The 19894-nt window shown below is 63.5% G+C and overlaps 1 protein-coding gene across 2 annotated transcripts; it reads right to left on the bottom strand.

The window, feature by feature from the left end:
• Positions 1-723: 723 nt before the first annotated feature.
• HID1 (HID1 domain containing) lies at positions 724-18018 on the bottom strand. 2 transcript variants are annotated; one of them, XM_084863682.1, is made up of 19 exons: positions 17823-18018; positions 13125-13274; positions 12588-12758; positions 12004-12117; positions 11381-11487; positions 11039-11155; positions 8755-8977; positions 8518-8577; positions 7747-7887; positions 7484-7574; positions 7147-7298; positions 6972-7050; positions 5306-5470; positions 4307-4534; positions 3921-4027; positions 3441-3521; positions 2867-2958; positions 2532-2690; positions 724-1598 (listed from the first exon to the last, which is right to left on the bottom strand). In XM_084863682.1, the coding sequence occupies exons 1-19, from the start codon at positions 17886-17888 to the stop codon at positions 1535-1537; spliced, it is 2367 nt and encodes a 788-aa protein (XP_084719808.1). In that variant the 5' UTR covers positions 17889-18018; the 3' UTR covers positions 724-1534. The 2 variants fall into 2 exon arrangements, with proteins under 2 accessions (XP_084719808.1, XP_084719807.1); XM_084863681.1 differs by having other exon boundaries at positions 8518-8574; positions 17823-18013.
• Between the last annotated feature and the right edge of the window lie 1876 nt (positions 18019-19894).

The raw sequence follows: 19894 nt of genomic DNA, 5'->3' as shown, positions 1-19894 counted from the left end.
TTTGATTGATTGCGTTCACTGTGCTTGTTTGATTGATTGCGTTCACTGTGCTTGTTTGATTGATTGCGTTCGGGCTGCTGCGTGGCGTTTGTTCCCAGGGACAGGCTGCCCTCGGGGACGGGGGGGTGAGGGGGGGACCGTCCGGGGCAGAGCTGTGGGCTGTGGGCTGTGGCTGTGGGGCTGGGACGGTCCTGTTTCGGGGTCGGCAGAGGTCGAAACCAGGCCTTGTCTGATCATGGGAGGAGGTGGAGAGAGAGGGGCCAGTGCTCTCTCTCTCTCACACACACACACACACACACACCCCTGTACGCACACCCTCTCGGACTCCGGGCCCAGGTGACTTCCGGAGCTGGCTCCCACAGGGCCGTGCCGCGGCTGCGGGTCCCCAGGCCTGCGGTCCTCTGAGCCATCAGGAAGCAAGGGCGGAGATGGCAGCCCATCCATCTCCCTGAGCCCAGTGCAAACACCGGGCCGCCCAGGGTGAGGCGGGCGAGGCCCCGGGAGGGCGGCCCGGGCCCCTCCCCGGGGCACTGGGCACTGGCAGCACAAGCCAAGGCCCGGGACACCCACCCCTTTAAGCGGCCGCCTGGGGCCAGCAGAGCCTAGGGGGGTCGCGCCTCAGCTGGAAGGTAGGCCCCCCCCCTCCTGTGGGCTCTTCCTCTGTGGCCACAGCCCAGGGCCCCAATGCCCCCCCTCACCCCAAGAAAATGACCAACACGGGGATTCACTCTGGGAGGCAGAAGCCCCAGCTCCCTCCGAGCGCAGAGAGCCAGGCCGGGGACAGGGGTTTATTGTGAAAAGTGTAAATCCGATTGTACACAGCAGATTGTACTGACACAGGGGGCGAGGGGGCCGGAGCCCGGAGCTGGGAGGAAGAGGGGAGGGTGGAGGGGTGGCGTCCTGCCCCCCACAGGGCCCCCAGGCAGTGGGTGGGGGTGGGGAGGACTGATGGCTGCCCCCTCCTCCTTCCCTTTGCCCCCATTACTGGGTATAAAAGGGAGCCAGGCTGTATCCACTGACCAGGAAGAAGAGAGCAGGTTACCCTCGACACCCCACGCCAAACCCCTGAAATGCTGGGGTTCCCCCAGCCTCCTCCAGCCCCCTGGCCAAACCCTCCCCACCAGGCCCCGGCAGCGAGCCGGGCTCAGAGGTGGCTTCAGTGGGAGGCTCGGCTCCCTCGCGCCCAGGTGCCCCAGGGAACAGCCCACAGCTCCCTCAGGCCGCGCCGAGGGCACAGGGGCCGCCGGAGCTGGGCGGGCGCCGGTTCGCATGGAAACAGGTCTGAGGGGGAGTCCAGGGGGGTGGGGCTCTGGCCAGGGAGACGGGGTGCTCCCGAGGGGGTGGGGGAGTTCGGGAAGGTCGGAGCCGATCCTCGGCCTCCGGGAGCTGCCACCCGGCTCGGTCTCTGCCAGCCCCCAGCCCTGGTCACAACACGTTAAAGCTCAGAACGGTCGGTGGGTCGGGGTGTGGGGGGATGAGGGGGGACCAGGGTCCCCCACCTGCTCCTGGCCCCTGGCCCTGCAGGTTTCCATCCTCACACCCGCTGGATCTCAAACAGCTTCACGTCCGTGTCATACCAGACGGGCGGGTCCACATTCCTGCGGAGGGAGTGGGCTGTCACCGGGCCGAAAAGACCAGGAGATGCTGGGCAGTGACACCGCCCAGACCCCTCCCGGCCTAGTGCCCACCCCAATGTCCCACCCCAATGTCCACCCCAATGTCCCACCCCACCCCCCACCCCAATGTCCCACCCCACCCCCCACCCCAATGTCCACCTCAATCCCCACCCCAATGTCCCAACCCCCACCCCAATGTCCACCCTAATGTCCCACCCAAACCCCCACCCCAATGTCCCACCCAAACCCCCACTCCAATGTCCCACCCCAACCCTCTCCCCAATCCCCACCCCCATGGCCATCCCAATCCCCACCCCAATGCCTACCCCAAACCCCATCCCAATGCGCACCCCAATGTCCCATCCCAATGTCCCACCCCAACCCCCATCCCAATGTCCCACCCCAATGTCCCACCCCAACCCCCATCCCAATGCCCATCCCAATGTCCCACCCCAACCCCCATCCCAATATCCCACCCCAATCCCCATCTCAACCCCACCCCAATCCCCACTCCAATGTCCCACCCCAATGTCCCACCCCAATGTCCACCTCAATCCCCACCCCAATGTCCCACCCCACCCCCACCCCAATGTCCCAACCCCCACCCCAATCCCCACCCCAATGTCCACCCCACCCCCACCCCAATGTCCACCTCAATCCCCACCCCAATGTCCCAACCCCCACCCCAATGTCCCAACCCCCACCCCACCCCCACCCCAATGTCCACCCCAATCCCCACCCCAATGTCCCACCCCAATCCCCACCCCAATGTCCCACCCCAATCCCCACCCCAATGTCCCACCCCAATCCCCACTCCAATGCCCACCCCAATGTCCCACCCCAATCCCCACTCCAATGCCCACCCCAATGTCCCACCCCAATCCCCACCCCAATGTCCCACCCCCCCCGGCCCACCTCAGGTAGACGACGCCCCACATGTAGGTGCGGAACCACATGGCGGTGCCCGAGCTGGCCTGGTACTTCCGGATGAGGATGGGGTGGGGCACGGGCAGCAGCCCCACCAGGGTGCCGTGCTGCAGGAAGCGCAGGATCTCCGACTCGTCCGTCAGGCCCCTGCGGGTGGGGTGTCCTCAGCACACTCACTGGAAGCCCCCCATGCAGGCCAAGGGGAGCATGGGGCTCACCCTGGGCCCCAAGGCCCATGCCCCCATCATACCCCCACCCGAGCCTGGACCGGCCCTCCCCAGAGCCCACCTGTCCCCCCGCCCCACCCTCCCCCCAGGCCTCACTTGTCGATGCAGATCTTCTCCACCTGGGGCACCAGCACCTGGAGCAGCCGCATGATGGTCTGCAGCGGCAGCTTGGCCTTCCAGGAGAGGACCTGGGGGAGGGACGGGGCGCCTGGCGCTGGGAAAGCCTGACCCTGACCCTGACCCTGACCCAGAACTGCAGGCTCCCCAAGGCCAGAGTGTCCCAGATCGCTCAGCGAGGCCTGGACAGGCCGCGCCCCTGAGCGGTGACCGTTCTCCGTGGTCCGCCGTGGCCTGGCAGTGAGACGCCCCATACGCCAGTCCCGGTCCCCTCGGGCCCTCACAGGGGTGCTGACCCCGCCATGCAGGCACCAGGAGGGCGGCCTCGGGGCACACAGGGATGGGCGTCCAGGGGAGGAGGGCGGGAGGGTGATTCATTAGGAAAGTCAGTGCCGGGGGCGCCTGGAGCTCCACCCGGGTCAGAGGGAGGCCAAGGTCGCCGGCCAGGAGGACTGGTCCCGGGTCCGGCTCCCACCGAGGCTTTCCTGAGCTGATGCTCCACCCAGGGCCCCTGGCCCGGCCCCCACGGGGGTGCCCCTGCCCAAACCCTCACCCACTCCGGCGTGGGGCTCCACTGGCCACTGGCTGACGCGCTGGACGGCCGCCGCTGCTCCCGCCATGTTGGGCTGGGCTCCTGGTCCCAGGGAGGGGGAGGGGTGAGGGTGGGGCATGGGTACAGGGTGAGGGCAGAGGGCAGCCATCCCACAGCCTGGAACCCAGGAGGGCAGCGAGGTCTCCCCTGGCCCGGGAGCCGGGGGGCTCACTCCCCATGAGGGCCAGCCCCGCCCGCACCCTTTGCCCCGGGCCCTGGGCCCCAGGCCCTGCCCGACCCAGCCCAGCCCAGTCCGTGACAGGTTTGGGGTAAAGGCCGGCCCGGCCTCCGATAAGGCTGATGGATGAGGCGTCGGAAGGCCACGGGCTAAGCCCAGGACCAATAAAAGGGAGGGTCTGGGAACCCCTCCACAGAGACTCCGCAGGTGCCGCCCTCTGCTGGGTGACCCAGGCGGTCAGGCCGGGCCCACACCTCACCCACCTCCTCAGCCGGGCTGCCGTCCGCGGGGCTCTGGGGGGGCGCAGGCTCCAGGGACCGCAGGGTGCCATCCTCGGACACCTGGGACTTCTCCGTCAGCTTGTCAATGCCTGGGGGGGAGGGCAGGTAGGCATGAGGACCTGCCCAGTGCCCTCCTGGCAACGTCTCCCCCGGGCCCCGCCCCCGCCAGCCACTGTGCCTGATCCCTCAATGCCCCACCCCCGAGCGCACCCCTCTCAGCTGGTGCCCCACGAAGCTCTCCCTCTGGGCTCCCGTGTCTCTGCGCCCGCCTCAGCTGCCATCCCCTTCTACTCAGTCTCCCCCCCAAGACCCTGACCAGCCCCCACCCACGCCGGGGTGCACACCCTCTGCCCCCGCCAGCGCCGGACCTGGGGTGGCCACCAGGCTGGTCTTGAGGGTGCCGGGCTCTGCGGGGGCGGCGGGCCGGGAGCCCTCCATGGAGGCGCCCTCCTGGGAGCCGGAGCGGGACAGGGGCTCGGGCGCCTTGCGGCGCCGCTGCAGGGCCTTGTGGATGGCAGGCGGGTCGGAGGGCAGGTTGGCCAGCTGGTGGAAGACGCTGCGCTTCCGGATGATGGCGTACACCAGGTTGGAGTTGCCTGCGGGGCAGGAGCGCCGTCTCAGCAGGGGAAGCCGAGGCTCAGAGGGGCCGTGCGTCCACAGCCGAGTGCCCGGGCCCTGACCGACACCAGGCGGCCGGCATCTGTGACCCCCATCCAGGCCGTGCCCGTCAGAACGCCCCTCCCCAGACTAAGACGATCTGACCACGTGCCCTCTGCCTAAGGCCGCCTCCCCGCCTCCACCTCCACTTCCATCCCAGCTGTGCACGCCCCCGGGCGGGGAGAAATCTGCTCCGTTCTCCACCCCTATCCCCCACACCGGGCACGGGGCTTGGCACACAGCAGGTGCTCAATAAATACCCTTTGGACAACGCGGGGGGCAGAAGACTGCTACCCCTTAGAGCACATGTGTCAAACACAAGGCCCGCGGGCCAAATCCAGCCCGCCAGGCCTTGCAATGTGGCCCGCACCGCGCTGTCATCACTGCACTCCGCTGTCAGTTTATGACATTGTCAGTTTATGACTGTTCAGTAAACCATTCGGCCCGCAATTTAGGCTGGATTTTAGATTTTGGCCCCTTCTCTGATTGAGTTCGACACCCCTAGTGGTGATCAGACGTCCCGATTTCTAACAATTTGTCCCGCGACAAATTGTTAGAAATTGGGGCTGTCCTGCCAAAAGCAGGATGTCCGGTCACCTTACCTTAGACAGGACAGTATCCTCACCCACAGGGCCCCCCACCTCCTGCCCCCCCCCAGGCCCGGCGGGGTGGGGAGGGGAGGGGGCAGGGCGGGGCCGGGCAGGCCTCACCATCGAACTGGTACTGGATGATGTTGTTGAAGACCTCCAGCAGGAAGAAGACCAGGTGGTGGTTCTGGGCGGCCGAGAAGAGGAACCAGGTGGTGGAGAAGGCCTCCAGCAGGTGCAGCAGCTTGTTGGCCGCCACCATGGACAGGCTCTTGAGGTAGGGGGACACTGCGGGAGGGGCGCGGCTTACCCCGGGCCCCCAGCCACCGGGCACGGCCTGGGCCGGAGCAGGACAAGAGGCTCCTGCTCCCCAGCCCTCCCTTCCCCTCCCCACCCCCACCCACGGCCTGCAAAGTCCCTGAAAACCCAGGAAGAGAACCCCCAAGGCCAAGCCACCTGGGAGCAGTTTCGTTCCACCCTTGTCCCTCCGCTGTGCGGACAGCTGTCCTGTTCACCATCCCGCCCACGGCTCCCCACACCCCGGAGCGGGAGGTGGGACACGACAGAACCATCCCCGTTTTACAGGTGAGCACACTGAGGCTCAGAGCGGCACACAGACTTGCCCTGAGGCCCGCAGCTATAAAATGACCGGACAGGAATACAAGCTCAGGATCGCTAGGTCTTGCTAGCACACCAAAGTGATATTCTCCACAGAATTAAACATGTGTTTGTGGCATAGCCTGGGAGTGTTTGAATCACATGACTGTGATTGACAGTCACATGATGGACCTGTCTCCTTGTCTCAGGTCCTCCTGCACCAGCCGGGGCAGGGACGGTGGCTGGCTGGCTCACAGCTGCATTCTCCCGGCTGGCCCCACCAGCCAGTGCCCGGCTAAGGTTTGCAGATGGAGCCAGTGAGTGAACAATTAGGGAAGGCCCCCGAGCTCACGGAGGAGCCAGAGGCCCTATACCCCCCACCCACCGGGGACCATGGTCTCCACTGAAGTCCCCCTGCCCCAGCCCACCACTGCTGCGGTGCTGGGCCCAGCTCTCCAGCTGGCCTGAGCCCCTCCCCTCCCTGGTGGGTGGGGCACATCGGGGCACCCAGGACTGAGCTGGTCCAGACCCGCACTGGCCCACACAGGAGCCACGAGCCACGTGTGACTAGTAAGCCCAGAAACATGGGTAGCCCTAACTGATGGCAGTCGCACATAAGATGTCGAAGCCTGACCAAAACTGGTTTGGCTCAGTGGGTAGAGCGTCAGTCTGTGGACTGAAAGGTCCCAGGTTCGATTCCGGTCAAGAGCATGTACATTGGTTGCAGGCACATCCCTGTAGTGGGTGTGCAGAAGGCAGCTGGTCGATGTTTCTCTCTCATCGATGTTTCTAATCCTCTATCCCTCTCTCTTCCTCTCTGTAAAAAAAAAAAAAAATAAATAAATAAATCAATCAATAAAATATATTTTTTTTTAAAAAGAAGAAGAAGGAAGAAAAAAGATGTTGAAGCCTGAATGTGAAAGGCTGTCAAGTATCTTGGCTGCACGTGGAGCTGATGGCGTTCCGGATGTGGTGGGTTAAGTCACGTCTACTGTAACATTATTGCCACCTGCTGCTTCCTTTCCCTTCTCCTGTGGCCACTAGAGAACTGACTGGTACCCAGGCGGCTGCCCTTGCACTTCCACGGGACCAGGGTTTGAAGCGGGGAGCGGCGGGCAAGTCCGCCTGTGGCCTAGCGCCACCTGGCGGTGAGCGGGGGGGGGGGGGAAGGCGGGTTCCGGGGAGCCCCTACCGTTGACCACGATGGTGAGCAGGCAGTCGAAGAGCGGCTGCAGCCGCTGGTGCCCGCTGGTGATGATCTTGTGGAACACCTGCGCGGGGAGCACAGGGCGGCCATGGGGTCCCCCTGTCTCCAAGCTCAGCCGAGAGGACACCCCCCCCCCCCATGCACCCGGGGGCCCCCTTACCACAATGAGCAGGTCCGCGTGGGTGCCCGTGAAGACCGGGATGTCCATGGGCACGCGCACCGAGTAGGGCTTGTTGAGCCGCACCCCGAAGTTGCGCTCCCCGCTCAGAAGCAGCAGGATGAAGACCCCGATGTGCATCAGGCCCACCCGAGCTGCGCAGGGGCGTGGGCGGGGTCACCGCACAGGGTGGGAGGGAAGGAGGGGGGCCCAGGGGCAGGGACCATCCTGGGGGCGGGGGGTTCTGAGCTCCTGGGAAGTGCCGGACTGGCCGGACCACCCCTCCCCAAGGACCCCTTCCCCCGTGCGCGCCTCCCGGCCCGTGCGCGCCCCTCCTCACACTGGTCCGCTCGGGCGTCGTTGAGGAAGTAGAGGATGGGGACCAGGATGTCCAGCACGTCGCTGCTCTTCAGCACAAAGAAGAGGAATTTCTGGGGGAGGGAGGAGGGAGCAAGCAGGCAGGGTCAGAGGGAGGGGCAGCTGGGAGTCTCCCCAGACCCGGTGTCCAGCCCTGGCCCTGCCGGGCCTGAGCGGCCGCTCCGCAGGGCGGGAGGTGCTGCCCCCTGGTGGTGAGGGCCTGTTACGTCCCCTGCGGCGGCCCACCTTGTTGAAGTCGCAGAGCTTCCAGAAGAGGACCAGCAGCTCCTGGTGGAACTGGATCTTCTTGGTGGAGTTGGGCAGGTAGGTCTGCAGCAGGGGGTTGGACAGCAGCCGGGCTATGCCCTTGAGGATGAACTGGAAGTCCTGGGAGGGAGGGCAGGGGCCTGTCTGGTCCGGCTCCTCCCTCCCCCAGAGCCCGGCCCCACTGAGAGGCCGAGGGGCCCAGATTCCAACGGCGTCCATAGCTGTCCTGGGTGAGCCCCCAGGAAGCCGAGGCCACGGCTGGCCTGGAGGGCCCTTCCCTTCCGCAAGGGGGTCGCTCACGGAGCACCCGCTACCCGCCGGGCCGGGATGCCCTCACTCAGTCCTCACAACAAGGCCTGGGACCAGCGACGCCCCCCCCCCCCCCCCCCCCCCCGCTGCAGCTGCGGAGGGCAGGGCTTTGGGGTGACGTCAGACACATAAACTCGGGTCTGCCTGGCCTCTAGGGCCACTACATCTCCCTCCTTTGACCTTTGAGAAACTTGCCACCACAGCCACCTCCTCCTGGAAGCCCTCCCAGGTCCCCTCACCCAGTCGGCCCTTTTCTGCAGATTGAAACCCTCAGTCCTATTGTCACTGTTTTACTGCAGTGGCCGGAGACCATGGGATTGTGGTTCCTTTAGGTAGGGGTGAGGACTCCCCCACCCCCACCCCCACCCCCTGCAAGGCCATAACCCCGTGGGGTGGGCATGGAGACTCGCCCCGAGCAAGAAAGAGCAGTGCCAGGCTCACCTCCTCGCGATGGATCCGGGACAGGTAGTTCACAAACAGGTTCTCGGGCCCCGGAGGCTGCTGAGGGTGGAGCCGGGGTGAGCGGGTGCCCCACCCTCTGCCCCTACCCCAGGCCTAGGCAGCTGTGCCCCCTCGACCACCCCCGGCTCACCGCCAGGTGCCCACTGGGCATCCCTCGCCCAGCTCTGCCAGAGGCCCCGCCCCCTGGCCAGAGGCCCCGCCCCCGCCTGTCCTTACATCGACGTCGTCCATGGCGGTGCCCGTGGTGGTGCCGTCCACGGTGGGGCCGGCGCTGGCGGCGCTGTCATGGTCCAGGGTGACGATGAGCACCTGGGCGGCCTCCTCCACCAGCGGCTCCCGGTAGTCGGAGAAGAGCAGGTGGTTGTAGGGGATGCCGTAGCCCACGGGGTCATAGGCACACACGGTGTTGAGCAGGGAGGTGAAGAGGGGCAGGGCGTGTCTGCGGGGAGAGGGGCGGGGGGATGGGAGACCCCAGGCTCAGCCCGCCTCCATCCACACCACCGGCCGCTCCCTCCACACGCGCCTCAGCGCCAGCTCTGGGCGGGGGCTCGGCCCTCCCTGCAGGAGCCCGCCCTGGCCTTGGTCCTCGCCTGCATTCGGACCCGGACCTGCACCGGGCTGGGCGAGGCAGGAGGAACTTATTCCCCAGAGTGGGTTGCCCGTAGGGAGGGGCTCCTGGCAGGAAGTCAGGTCCACATCCCTCAGACTCCTCCCGCCAGGGTGAAGCCTAGTTTTATTATTATTATTATTATTATTATTATTATTTATTTATTTCAGAGAGGGAGAGGGGGAGAGAGCGATAGAAACATCAATGATGGGAGAGAATCATTGATCGGCTGCCTCCTGCACGCCCCCCTGGGGTTCGAGCCCACCACCTGGGCCTGTGCCCTGACCGGGATTGAACCATGACCTCCTGGTTCATACCACAGGTCGGTGCTCAACCCCTGGGCCACGCCGGCCGGCATGAAGCCTATTCTTTTTTTTTTTTTTTTCTTTAAATACTAGTTTTTAGAGGTTCACAGCAAAACTAAGGAAGGTCCAGAGATGTGCCACCCCCGCCCCACCCATGCGGACTCCCCCACCAGCACGATCAATAAGCCGCATGGACACATCAGAAGCACCCAACCCACCACCGTTCCCAGCAGGCTCATCTCGGCGCCGGGCACCTCCAGGCTGGGGCAAGTGTGTGATGGTGTGGCCCCCGGGCTTGTGGGGGCCCCCTCCCCCAGGCTCTGAGAGGGACTGAGCCCCCCTCAGGAAGCAGCGCACATGCTCAGTCCCCCAGTCCCCAGGTCCGGGTTCTCCGTTCAGAGATCCGTGCGATGTCAGGGCTCAGGCTCCTCGTCTTACGGAGGAGGAAACGGACCCGGCGAGGTGACGAGGGCATGGCGTGCCGTCTGCCTGATAAGGCTGCTGAGGAGGCACACTGGCCGGCTCCGCTGCGGCTGGGAGGGGTCCCCAGGGCTCCCTGCTGGGGGCGGGGGTGGTTGGGCGGGACACCAGGAAAATCTGAAGGAGGAGTGTGCCACGTGGGCACCAGAGTCTGGAAGGGAGGGGATGAGGCAGGACCCTCGGGGACTCGAACTCCGGTGCTGCCAGCACAGCCCGGGCACAGCAGGAGCTGCACAGCCCATCGACCTGTATCTGCTCCAAATGGTCTCGCCATGTGACACCTCATGTGCTCACATGAACCCCCGTGACCCGTGAGCAAGCACCCCAATCTGGCCAGGCTTCCCCATCCTTCACATTGGGGGTATATTCATTATGCCCCCCAACCACTGTCTACATTGCACTGACCCCCCCCCCCCCGCCCAAAAAAATAAATTGCACTGCCCAATACAAGCCGCAGTAGCTCCTAGGACAGTGGTCAGCAAACTCATTAGTCCACAGAGCCAAACAGCGACAGGACAACTATTGAAATTTCTTTTGAGAGCTGAATTTTTTAAACTTAAACTTCTTCACAATAGACTCGCCCAGGCCGTGGTATTTTGTAGAAGAGACACACACGGGCCTAGGAGCTTGACATGCGGCTGGTACGAAGTGGGAGGAGCTGTGTGAACTACACGCCTGATCCTGAACACTCAGCATGAGGAGGCATGTCCCACATCCCAATAGCTGTGTATGGTGATGGCATGTCACATGCTATTCTTTTGGCTAGGTGGTGGTTCAATCAGACATATTATTAGCACTAACGTCACCCGTTTCGTTTTTACTTTTCAATGTTGCTAGTAGAAATATTTAAAATCACATGTGCGGCCCGCATTCTATTTCTACCAGATGGAGGATCCAGGCTCCTGGCACCCAGGGACCCCAGTGGACATTGGACGGCACTGGCAGGTGTGGCTATTACGTTACAGGTCATCACCACCAGGGGGCAGCACCTCCCGCCAAATAAGGCTCCCAGGGCTGCCGCGTGGCCTCAGCGCCTCAGCTCTGCGGCCTGGAGCGAGGAGGAGGAGAAGGGAAAGGAAGGCGGAGGGGATGGGGGGTGGGGGCTCACCTGTTCTCTGTGGAACAGAAGAACTGCACCCACGGGTTGGTGCCGTCGCTGTCCGGAGCCGGAGGCAGGTACATGGCCTCAGAGAAGCAGGTCAGCAGCAGCTTCAGCAGCTCCGTCCTTGGGGGGGGGGGGGGTGTATGTGTGTGTGTGTGCAGTCCCTGAGGGTCCCAGGGCTCCCCAGGAGGCATGTCCACATGCCCAGCCTAGCTCAGGTCCCTTTCTCCCTGTGAGGCTGCGCTGGGCCAGGAGGGGCAGCGTCCCTCGGCAAGGCCAGGGCTGCCCCCTCCGGAAGCCGCGGCCTGGGGCCCGGCGGCCACGTGCTCGGGGCCCACGAAAGCTCACCGGTTGATGTCGTGGATGTAGTTGGGCTGGGGCGAGTGCGCGAAGCCCACGCCCGCCTCCCAGATGTATTCACAGCTGTCCAGGGAGTGCATGTCCTCCGCCAGGTCCTGGGGACAGGTCAGGAGCGATGGGGCTGGGGAGGGCCGATCTAGGCCCCCCGTCCCTCCTGTCACCCCAAACTCAGGCTCTCACACGCCCCCGGCGCTGACGCACAGGGAAGAGACCATGCTCTCATGCCCTCCAGTCTGGCTCTTTCCCTTGCTCCGCCCAGTGTGAGACGCAGAAAGAGAGATCGGGGGAAGGAGGAGAATGGGATTGGGTATCTGGTGGTGGGCGGGAACGGGGGGCAGGAAGCACTCAAGGTCAAGTCCACGGGGCTGACGGAGAGCGAAAGGGCCAGGCCTCCTGTGCCCAAGCTCCACCCCTCACCCACCGCCCAGGCAAAGACAATGGGAGCCTGTGCCCAGCCTCCCGGATGCAGGGGGCATGGCCGGGCACCAGGTGGCTCCACGCCAGCTGTGCCAGCCTCCGCCCCCTCCCCGGGACCAGGCAGCCCTGTCCCCGAACATGCGCCTGGAGCGTCACTCAGCCAATCCGGAGCCGGGGCCCGCCGCCGCGCTCACCACGGTGCTCCTGCGGTGGCTCTGCACGGTGAACTCCGGGCAGAAGAGCAGGTCGGCGATGGCCAGGAGCAGGGACTCGGCCAGGGGCCGGGCATTCTCATCATTGTCTTCCCCCTGCTCCGGACACAGCGCCCAGGCCCCTCAGTGGCCGGCCAGGGAAGGCGGCCCCAGGGTTTGGGGTAAGGGAGGGGGACGGGGTCTGGCCCAGAGCGGACAGGGAGCAGTGAGGGAACCTCCCGCTGCCGGGAAGGGCCGGGCCATGCATGTGCCCGAGACTCTGGGTCCCCTCAGCCCTGCAGGGAACCACTGGGCCGCCCCCACCCCCAGCCAGGTGCCTGGAGCTAACCCAGGCAGAGGGGGGAGGGAGACACAGGGAGAGGCCCAGCTGCCCTGTGCCCAGCTGCGCCCAGCTGGATGGGCAGAGACGGTGGGAGCGGAGCCCCGCTCTCCCTGCCCCGCACTCCCCAAAGCCCGAGGATGTCTGGAGGCGTGCGGCCGGCCTGGTTCCCGCCCTGGACCGGTTCCTGCCCTTTCACAACTCCGTGCCCGCCCCGCCCCGCCGGCCCAGCCCCCCGGGCACAGACCTCGCCGCGCCCGGCGCCGGGCACCGTGGACCAGAAGAAGCCCCTCCAGTCCGGGTCCTCGAAGATGTAGGGCAGCACGCGGGTGAGCAGGCGGCTGCAGTTCAGGACGATCTGCTTCTCCTTCTCCGAATGGCAGCCGCTCTCGGCTCCCTGCACCAGCTTCTCCACGGCCTGCGGGGGGCGGGGGGCACGCTGGAGGGGGGGCAGCGGGGTCCTGCTCGTGGCTCAGGATGGGCACCCACAGGGCCACCCTCTAGCCAGGCTCAGCCAGCCCAGGCGGACGGGACATTGGCTGCGATCTTGGTAAGCGACTGCCCCTCTGAGCCTCAGTTTCCCTCTCTGTAACATGGTGACCCTCACAGTGGCAGCGCCCGGGGCGAGCTCACTGAGCTGACCCACGGGAAGTGCTCAGAAGGGTCCGGCCCAGGTCACTCCCCGTGACCGCGGCCCCAGACCCAGGGCCCGCCACGCCCCTCGGACCGCAGGGCGGGCCAGCGTCAGGGTCCCAGCGGGGCGGCCGGGGGCCAGGCCCCTCACCTTGTAGCACAGAGTGGCCAGGTTGGAGGGCGACTCCTCCCGCACGGCCCGGATCTCCGCTGCCGGCACCAGCGCGAAGACGTCCTGCACCGAGGTGGCCGTGTCCGCCCAGAACTGGTCCCAGAAGGCGTCATCGGTGGCTTCCACGGGCTGGGGGGGGGGGGGGCGCGAGTGTCCAGAGCTGCACAATCCCTCGCCAAAGAGCCCACAGTGTGCCCAGCATGTAGCCAAGGAAACCGACCCCCAGGAGGTCAGCCATGGCCCCCTTCTCCACCCCTGCTGGTGCCCAGAGCCTCCCCTGTGGTCACCATGGGTCCCGGCCACACAGACAGGCTGGGGACACGTGGCACAGATGGCCAGGGTCCGCTGGGCATTGAGGGACTGTGTGGCCATCCACCTCTCCGGAGCCCTTCTCCCACGCCCCTGCCTGCAGGGCTGAGCCCAGACCTCAGCCAGCCAGTCAGCCCAGACCTTACCTAACACACCTGCACGCTGCACGCCTGCATACACACGTGAGCACACACACGTGCATGCACACACACCTGTATCTGCTGTCCCTACAGCACAGCCAGGCCGTCTTTTCTCCCAGCCTTTGCTCAGACTGCCCCGTCTTCCAGCATGCCCACCCCTCCTGACACATCCCCAAGTCCCACCAGCCCCATGGAGACAGCGTGCCTTAAACACACGTACCGTATGTCTTTTGAATTACACAGGCAATCCCTGTGAATGGTAATTTCTGGAAATATTTCCCAAGGAAACAGTTATGCACGTATGAGGATGCCAACGGAAGTATGGTAACAACGGTAACAAGTTGGGCTCAATCTAAATAACCAACAACAGGGAGTGCTTTCAAAAGTGAAGGCACAGATCAACCGAAGGCCTTGTGTGCGTGCACATAAGCACAACCAATGGACACAGACACCAGGGGGGTGCGGGCATGAGCGGGGTTGGGAGGGGGGGACAATAGGGGGATAAGGATGCATATGTAATACCTTAATCAATCAATAAAAATATAATCATAATTCTGGCCCTAGCTGGTTTGGCTCAGTGGATAGAGCGTCAGCCTGCAGACTGAAGGGCCCTGGGTTCCATTCTGGTCAAGGGCATGTACCTAGGCTGCAGGCGCCTCCCAGGCCTGGGCCCTGGTTGGGGGACATGCAAGAGGCAACTGATTGGATGTGTTTCTCTCACATCGATATTTCTCTGTCCTTCCCTCTCTCTTCCACTCTCTCTAAAAATCAATGGAAGAGTATCTTCGAGTGAGGATTAAAAAGAAAATAATAATAAAGAGCTCTGAAATTCGTTTAAATAATAATAATAATAATAATAATAATAATAATAATAATAATAATAATAGTGTTCTCTGAAGACACTTCTTGCAAGAAGTCTCCAGAGCTCTGGACAGATGGGCTGGCTCCCACCTAGAATCGCCCTCCTGACCGGCTCCCCATGGCCCCTGGCTCTCCCAGTCTGAGCCCCTTCAGTCCACAGCCCTTCCTCCCTGTCCTGCGGCTGAGGCGATGGCAGATGCCCAGGCGATATTTGTCCAGCTAATGGCTAGCAGTACTCCTCGAGATCCCTTCGGCCCCTCACGAGGCAGGGCTGAGGCCAGGGGACTGGCCAGAGTTAGGGCTGGGGTCCCAAGCCTCACCAAGGTGCAGGTGTGCCCAGGCCACCCCCCAAACAACACCCCCCACGAGCTACAGGGCAGCGTGTGGCCTTGGCCCTCTGGAGGCCTGGCACCAAGGCCTGCTCAGTCCCAGAACTAGTAGAGCCAGTTAGTGGGAGGAGAGGAGTGGGAGGGGGCGCCAGAGGCCAAAGGAGGGGCCCTGGGGCTGGGGTTTGCTGACAGCCCTCTGACACTCACTGGGGTCCCCGGGGTCCCACACCCCAGTGTGCCTGGCCAGGGTGGGGGCGGGAAAGGACATCCCAGAAACATGAAGAGCCCTCCCTCCCCAGTCTGGGAGCACCGATGGGAAGCCCTCATCTCTACACCTTCCCCACCTCCCAGGTAACCACTACCCCCCTTAAAGGGGCAGAAACTCATCTCAACACCAAGTAGACTTGGCCTCTGACCTAGTTCATCAAGCAAGTGTCCCCAGGATAGGCCAGCCCTGAAACAGAGGAGAGTCCCAGCTGGGAGCTGGCCTTGAACTTCAAGAGTGGTGACTTTCACCTTTCCCATCCTTAACCAATCCCACCATCCCACCGTGGCTTGGACACTTCAATTCGGCAACCATTGCCTGACCACAGGCTAGCCTGATGCTATAGGTGTCGGCCAGGGCCACTGGGGCCCCTTAGGCTTCTAAGGGGCGGGACATGGCTTAGCTCCTGCCTCAGTTTCCCCAGCTGGGCTCCACCCAACCCCAGAACGCTCCGAAGTCCAAGCCAGTTTCTTTGGAAAGAAGCAGCCGGGCAGGCCCCACCACCAGGGCACAGGACTGAGCTACCTGGTGGGGAACCAGCTGTGCTCGCCCCGGCTCTGCCAGGACCTGCTCGGGCCAGAACCCCCCCTTCTGGAGGACCCAGCCGCATCTTTGGAAACCTTTCTCAGGGGGGAGGAGGGAAGGACCAGCCTGCAAAGGGCGACCTGTCCTGGAAGACTGAGTCACCGTGGCATGCCCACGCACATACACGCACACACATGTAAACATGGACCTTCCAGATCCCATCTGCCCAACAGCAGAGAACTTCAGCACATGTGGGATGGAGGAGAGGGTCCAGGTCCAGGAATGTCCCTCTCCAGCCCCCTCCCCCCAAACTGGGACGACATAGGGAGCCCAGCCAAAGCTCCCGGCCCTCAGAGCCAGGCCGGGCCGGGGCCGGGCGGGAAGGAAGCAGGAAGCAGCACAGGAAGGCTGGGCGGTGGGACAGACGCCGGGCCAGCTTGTCACTGCCCACAGCAGAGCTGTGTTCGCAGCACCGCGCCGGGGAGCCCGGAGCGGAGGGTGCCCCGCGGACAACCGCCTGAATCTCCTTGGAGACACGGAGGGGCACGGTCTGGGATGACTGCCTGGGAGCTGGCCTCACTCCCGAGCCGCCCAAGCCAGGTCACCACCCAGGACCTGAGGTGTCAGACCCCGAGGGTCGCTCCCTCCAGGCGGCCCAGGCCCTCCCACCTGCAGGGCCCCCGTGCTCCCCAGAGCGAGACCCAGGCTGGCCTCTGGCTTCAGTCCTGTCCCAAGTCAGCGCCCTCTCCTCAGCTGGGAAAGGGGACAGCAATGCCTCCTGTGAGCTCCATCAGTGTTTGGGGGGTGGGGGTGGAGGGTGAAGCAGGTAGGAATGTAGTCCATCCAGATCCCTTGGGACCTGGCTGAGCTAGTCCTGCTGGGCCAGCCCTGGACCCCAGCAGCTGAGCCAACAGCCCAGAGTTCACTCCTCCAACAAGCTGTTTCCCGGCCGGTAGGTAAACACTGGAGCCGGCCTTCCTCTTCTCTCTGCGGCCCCACCTTGAGGGGCAGGCGCCCTGCCACCCACAGCCCCAGGAGCCCCACTGCGAGAGAGCCAAGGGCCGGATAGCCCAGGAGCCCGGGGAAGCGGTGGGGAGAAGGTCTGGTTCCTGGGCACAGCCCGCAGCCGGCCGGCCTCTCCGGAGCCCTGGCACCGCCAGCACCTGGCCTTCCCCTCACGGGGACGGACAGGGGGGACCTGTGCTCTGGCCTCCGGAGCTGTGGCTCCCTCCATCCCACCCTTACCGCCAAGAGCAAGAGAGAGCGGAGCGCTGAGGAGCAGTGGGTGGGTGGGGTGGGGTTGGGGGGAGAGGAAAGCCCCAGATAGCAAGCAGCAGGTCCTGACTCCCTTGAAAGTGGGGGGATCTGGGGAGTCAGGGCCGGCGTCTCTGCAGCCAGAAGGACTTGGTTCAAGGGATGAGGAGAGAAGGGGTGGGCAAGGAAGCACTTTGCTGGGCCAGGACCTGCTTAGGGGGCAGAGGGGGAAGGAGGGGGCCTCTGTGCCATTTGTGGACTTGGGGGGCACAGACTAAAGCTGCAAGACACCCCCAGGCCCCACACCGGCCGGTCAAGGGCAATGGGCAGGCCTCTCAGCCCCAAACAGCGGGTACCACAAGCACAACCGTCCCCACAGCTGGGCCTCAGAGGAGAAGGCCCCTCAGGACTGGTCCCAGCTGGGACACGGGGCTCCCTGGCCTGGGACCCAGTCCTCTGGCCAGGCTGTGGGCCTCTCCTGCCTCGGGCATGGACCTGGGCCCAGCGAGGCTGCCGCCGCCGCGCACCAGCTGTTTCCCCGGCCAGGGCGGACGCCGGCCGGCTTTGTTTGCATTGAGTCAGCCGGCTGTGGGTCCGGGACCCGCGGGCACCGAGGGGCAGGGAGGGGCGCAGGGAGGAGGATGGGTGGGAGGAGGCGGGGAGAGGCTGGAGATATAAGCCCGGAGGGACGGGGGGATGGGGGATGGGAGGGGGTGGACAGCGGCGATGCCGGCTGGGGAGTAGGCACACGTCAGCCTAAGGTGGCAGCGGCGGCTGGGGAGAGGATGTTCCCGGGAGAGGCGGCTGGGGGTGGGGGACCGGGCGAGGGGATGGAGCATCGGGTGCAGGCCAGGGGATTGGGCTCGGACCTCAGGATCCCCCGCCGGCCCGGCTGGCTCCCCGCTCCCAGGGCAGGCCAAGTGCGCGCAGCCCCCGCCCCGGCCCTGCCCAGCCCCCGCCCGGCAGGTGGGGGGAGGCCGGGGTCCCGGCGCACCTGCGTCTTGGTGGTGAGCTGGATCACCGCCTTTCGGAAATTCAGCTTGGAGTCGGCCGACCCCATATCGTTGGAGCCCGCTCCGGCCCGGCCCCGGCCCCGGCTCCCGCCCCGGCCCCGGCTCGGGATCCAGCTCCGGCTCCGGCTCCAGCTCCGCGGCCCCGCTGCTCTCGCAGGAGCAGAGCGGAGCGCGGCGCCCCGCCCGCGCCGGCGCCGGCCCCGCCCCCGAGGCCCCGCCCCGTCAGGCCCCGCCCCGTCAGGCCCCGCCCCCGCAGCACCTGCAGCCTCGGCAGGCACCGTCCTCTGGCGCCCCGTCTGCCTCTCCGTCTCAGCGGGACCCAGTGCCTCCGCGCCCTTCCTTCTGCCCTGTCCCCGCTCGTCTCCCATTTCCGCCCCAGCCCCAGTCCCCGATCCTCCCGATCCCCGTCCTCCTGGTCCCCATCCTCCGGGTCCCCACGCTTTCTCAGCCAGCTCTCTCCCTGGAGTTTACTCCTTGTCAATCCTGTCCTCCCCATTCTTCTTCTTCTTCTTCTTCTTCTTCTTCTTCTTCTTCTTATTATTATTATTATTATTATTATTATTATTATTATTATTACTATTGTTTAGCATCTGCTCTCTTGGTTCCCCTTTTTCTGACCTGTTAAACTCACGTGTCCAGACAGCCCAGGCTCAGCGTGAGGAAGGCGAACTCCGGGAAAGCAGCGCGGATCTGAGGGACTCCCACCGTCAACAAATGTGCGGTGCGGAGGGACTGGTATTTAGCAACACTGTCAAAAATGGGAGCTCATTTTTTAAAAATATATTTTATTGATTTTTTTTTTTAACAGAGAAGAAAGGAGAGAAAATAGCTAGAAACATCAATCAGCTGCTTCCTGCACACCCCCTACTGGGGATGGGCCCACAACTAAGGTACATGCCCCGGAATCAAACCTGGGTCCCTTCGGTCTGCAAGCTGACCCTCTATCCACTGAGCCAAACCGGTTTCGGCTCAGGGCCTACTCTTAATGAGCAATTATCTAGAGAGAGAATCAAGAAAAGAATCAGCCATGATTCAACCAGTGAGCCTTTGATAGAGGCAAAATAGTAGTAGTAGCAATTAATAATAATAATAATAATAATAATAATGTGACAACCATATCGCCAACAACAGAATCCTACCTCTGAGGTAAGTATTATCCACAGGATACATTTGGGGAAACAGAGGCCCAAAACATTTAAGTTATTTGCCCCCAAAGTCACACAACTAGTAAGGAGCAAAGCAAAATAATTAAGTAAAAATAAAAATCCAACTCATTCCTACAGAGGCTGCGCTCTTTCTGTAACATCATCGTGCATGCCATGTCTGCAAGCCTCTGGAAATCCCAGGCGCTTCAGAAGGAGGTGAAACTCGGCTTCCGTAGGAATTCCACCGGTGAAAAATGAGGGCCGCACCATCGAGGCAGCGAAGAGTGGCGAAGGCAGAGGAGGACAGGTGTGGAGGAGGAAGGAGGGGAGAGTTCACTGAGTGAGCAGACTGGACAGAGGGGCTGTCCTTGCTCCAGACGTGTTTTCCCGGCCCTGGATGAAACCCTGGGCAGGCTCCGTGGCTTTTCTGATCGCTCTGAGATAACGAATGAATGGCACCTTTATTTGGCATTTTTAAAAAATCCAGTCCTCTCTACAAAGCACCCAACTCTAGTCCAGCCCAGAGTGACCTTAAAAACTCTGAGCCTGCCCCTCCACATGGCTCAGTAGTTGAGCATCGATCTATGAACCAGGAGGTCACAGTTCGATTCCCGGTCAGGGCACATGCCCAGGGTTTCGGGCTTGATTTCCAGTAGGGGGTGTGCAGGAGGCAGCCAATTAATGATTCTCTCCCATCATTGATATTTCTATCTCTCCCTCTCCCTTCCTCTCTGAAATCAATTAAAAAATAAAAATAAGCCGAAACCAGTTTGGCTCAGTGGATAAAGCGTCGGCCTGCGGACTGAAAGGTCCCAGGATCGATTCCGGTCAAGGGCATGTACCTTGGTTGCAGGCACATCCCCAGTGGGGGAAGTGCAAGAGGCAGCTGGTCGATGTATCTCTCTCAT

Source organism: Pipistrellus hanaki (genome assembly GCF_964339955.1).
Source record: "Pipistrellus hanaki genome assembly, chromosome: 16".
Classification (NCBI taxonomy): domain Eukaryota; kingdom Metazoa; phylum Chordata; class Mammalia; order Chiroptera; family Vespertilionidae; genus Pipistrellus; species Pipistrellus hanaki.
Note: the sequence above shows the minus strand (reverse complement) of the source record. Positions and strands in the feature narration are given on the sequence as shown.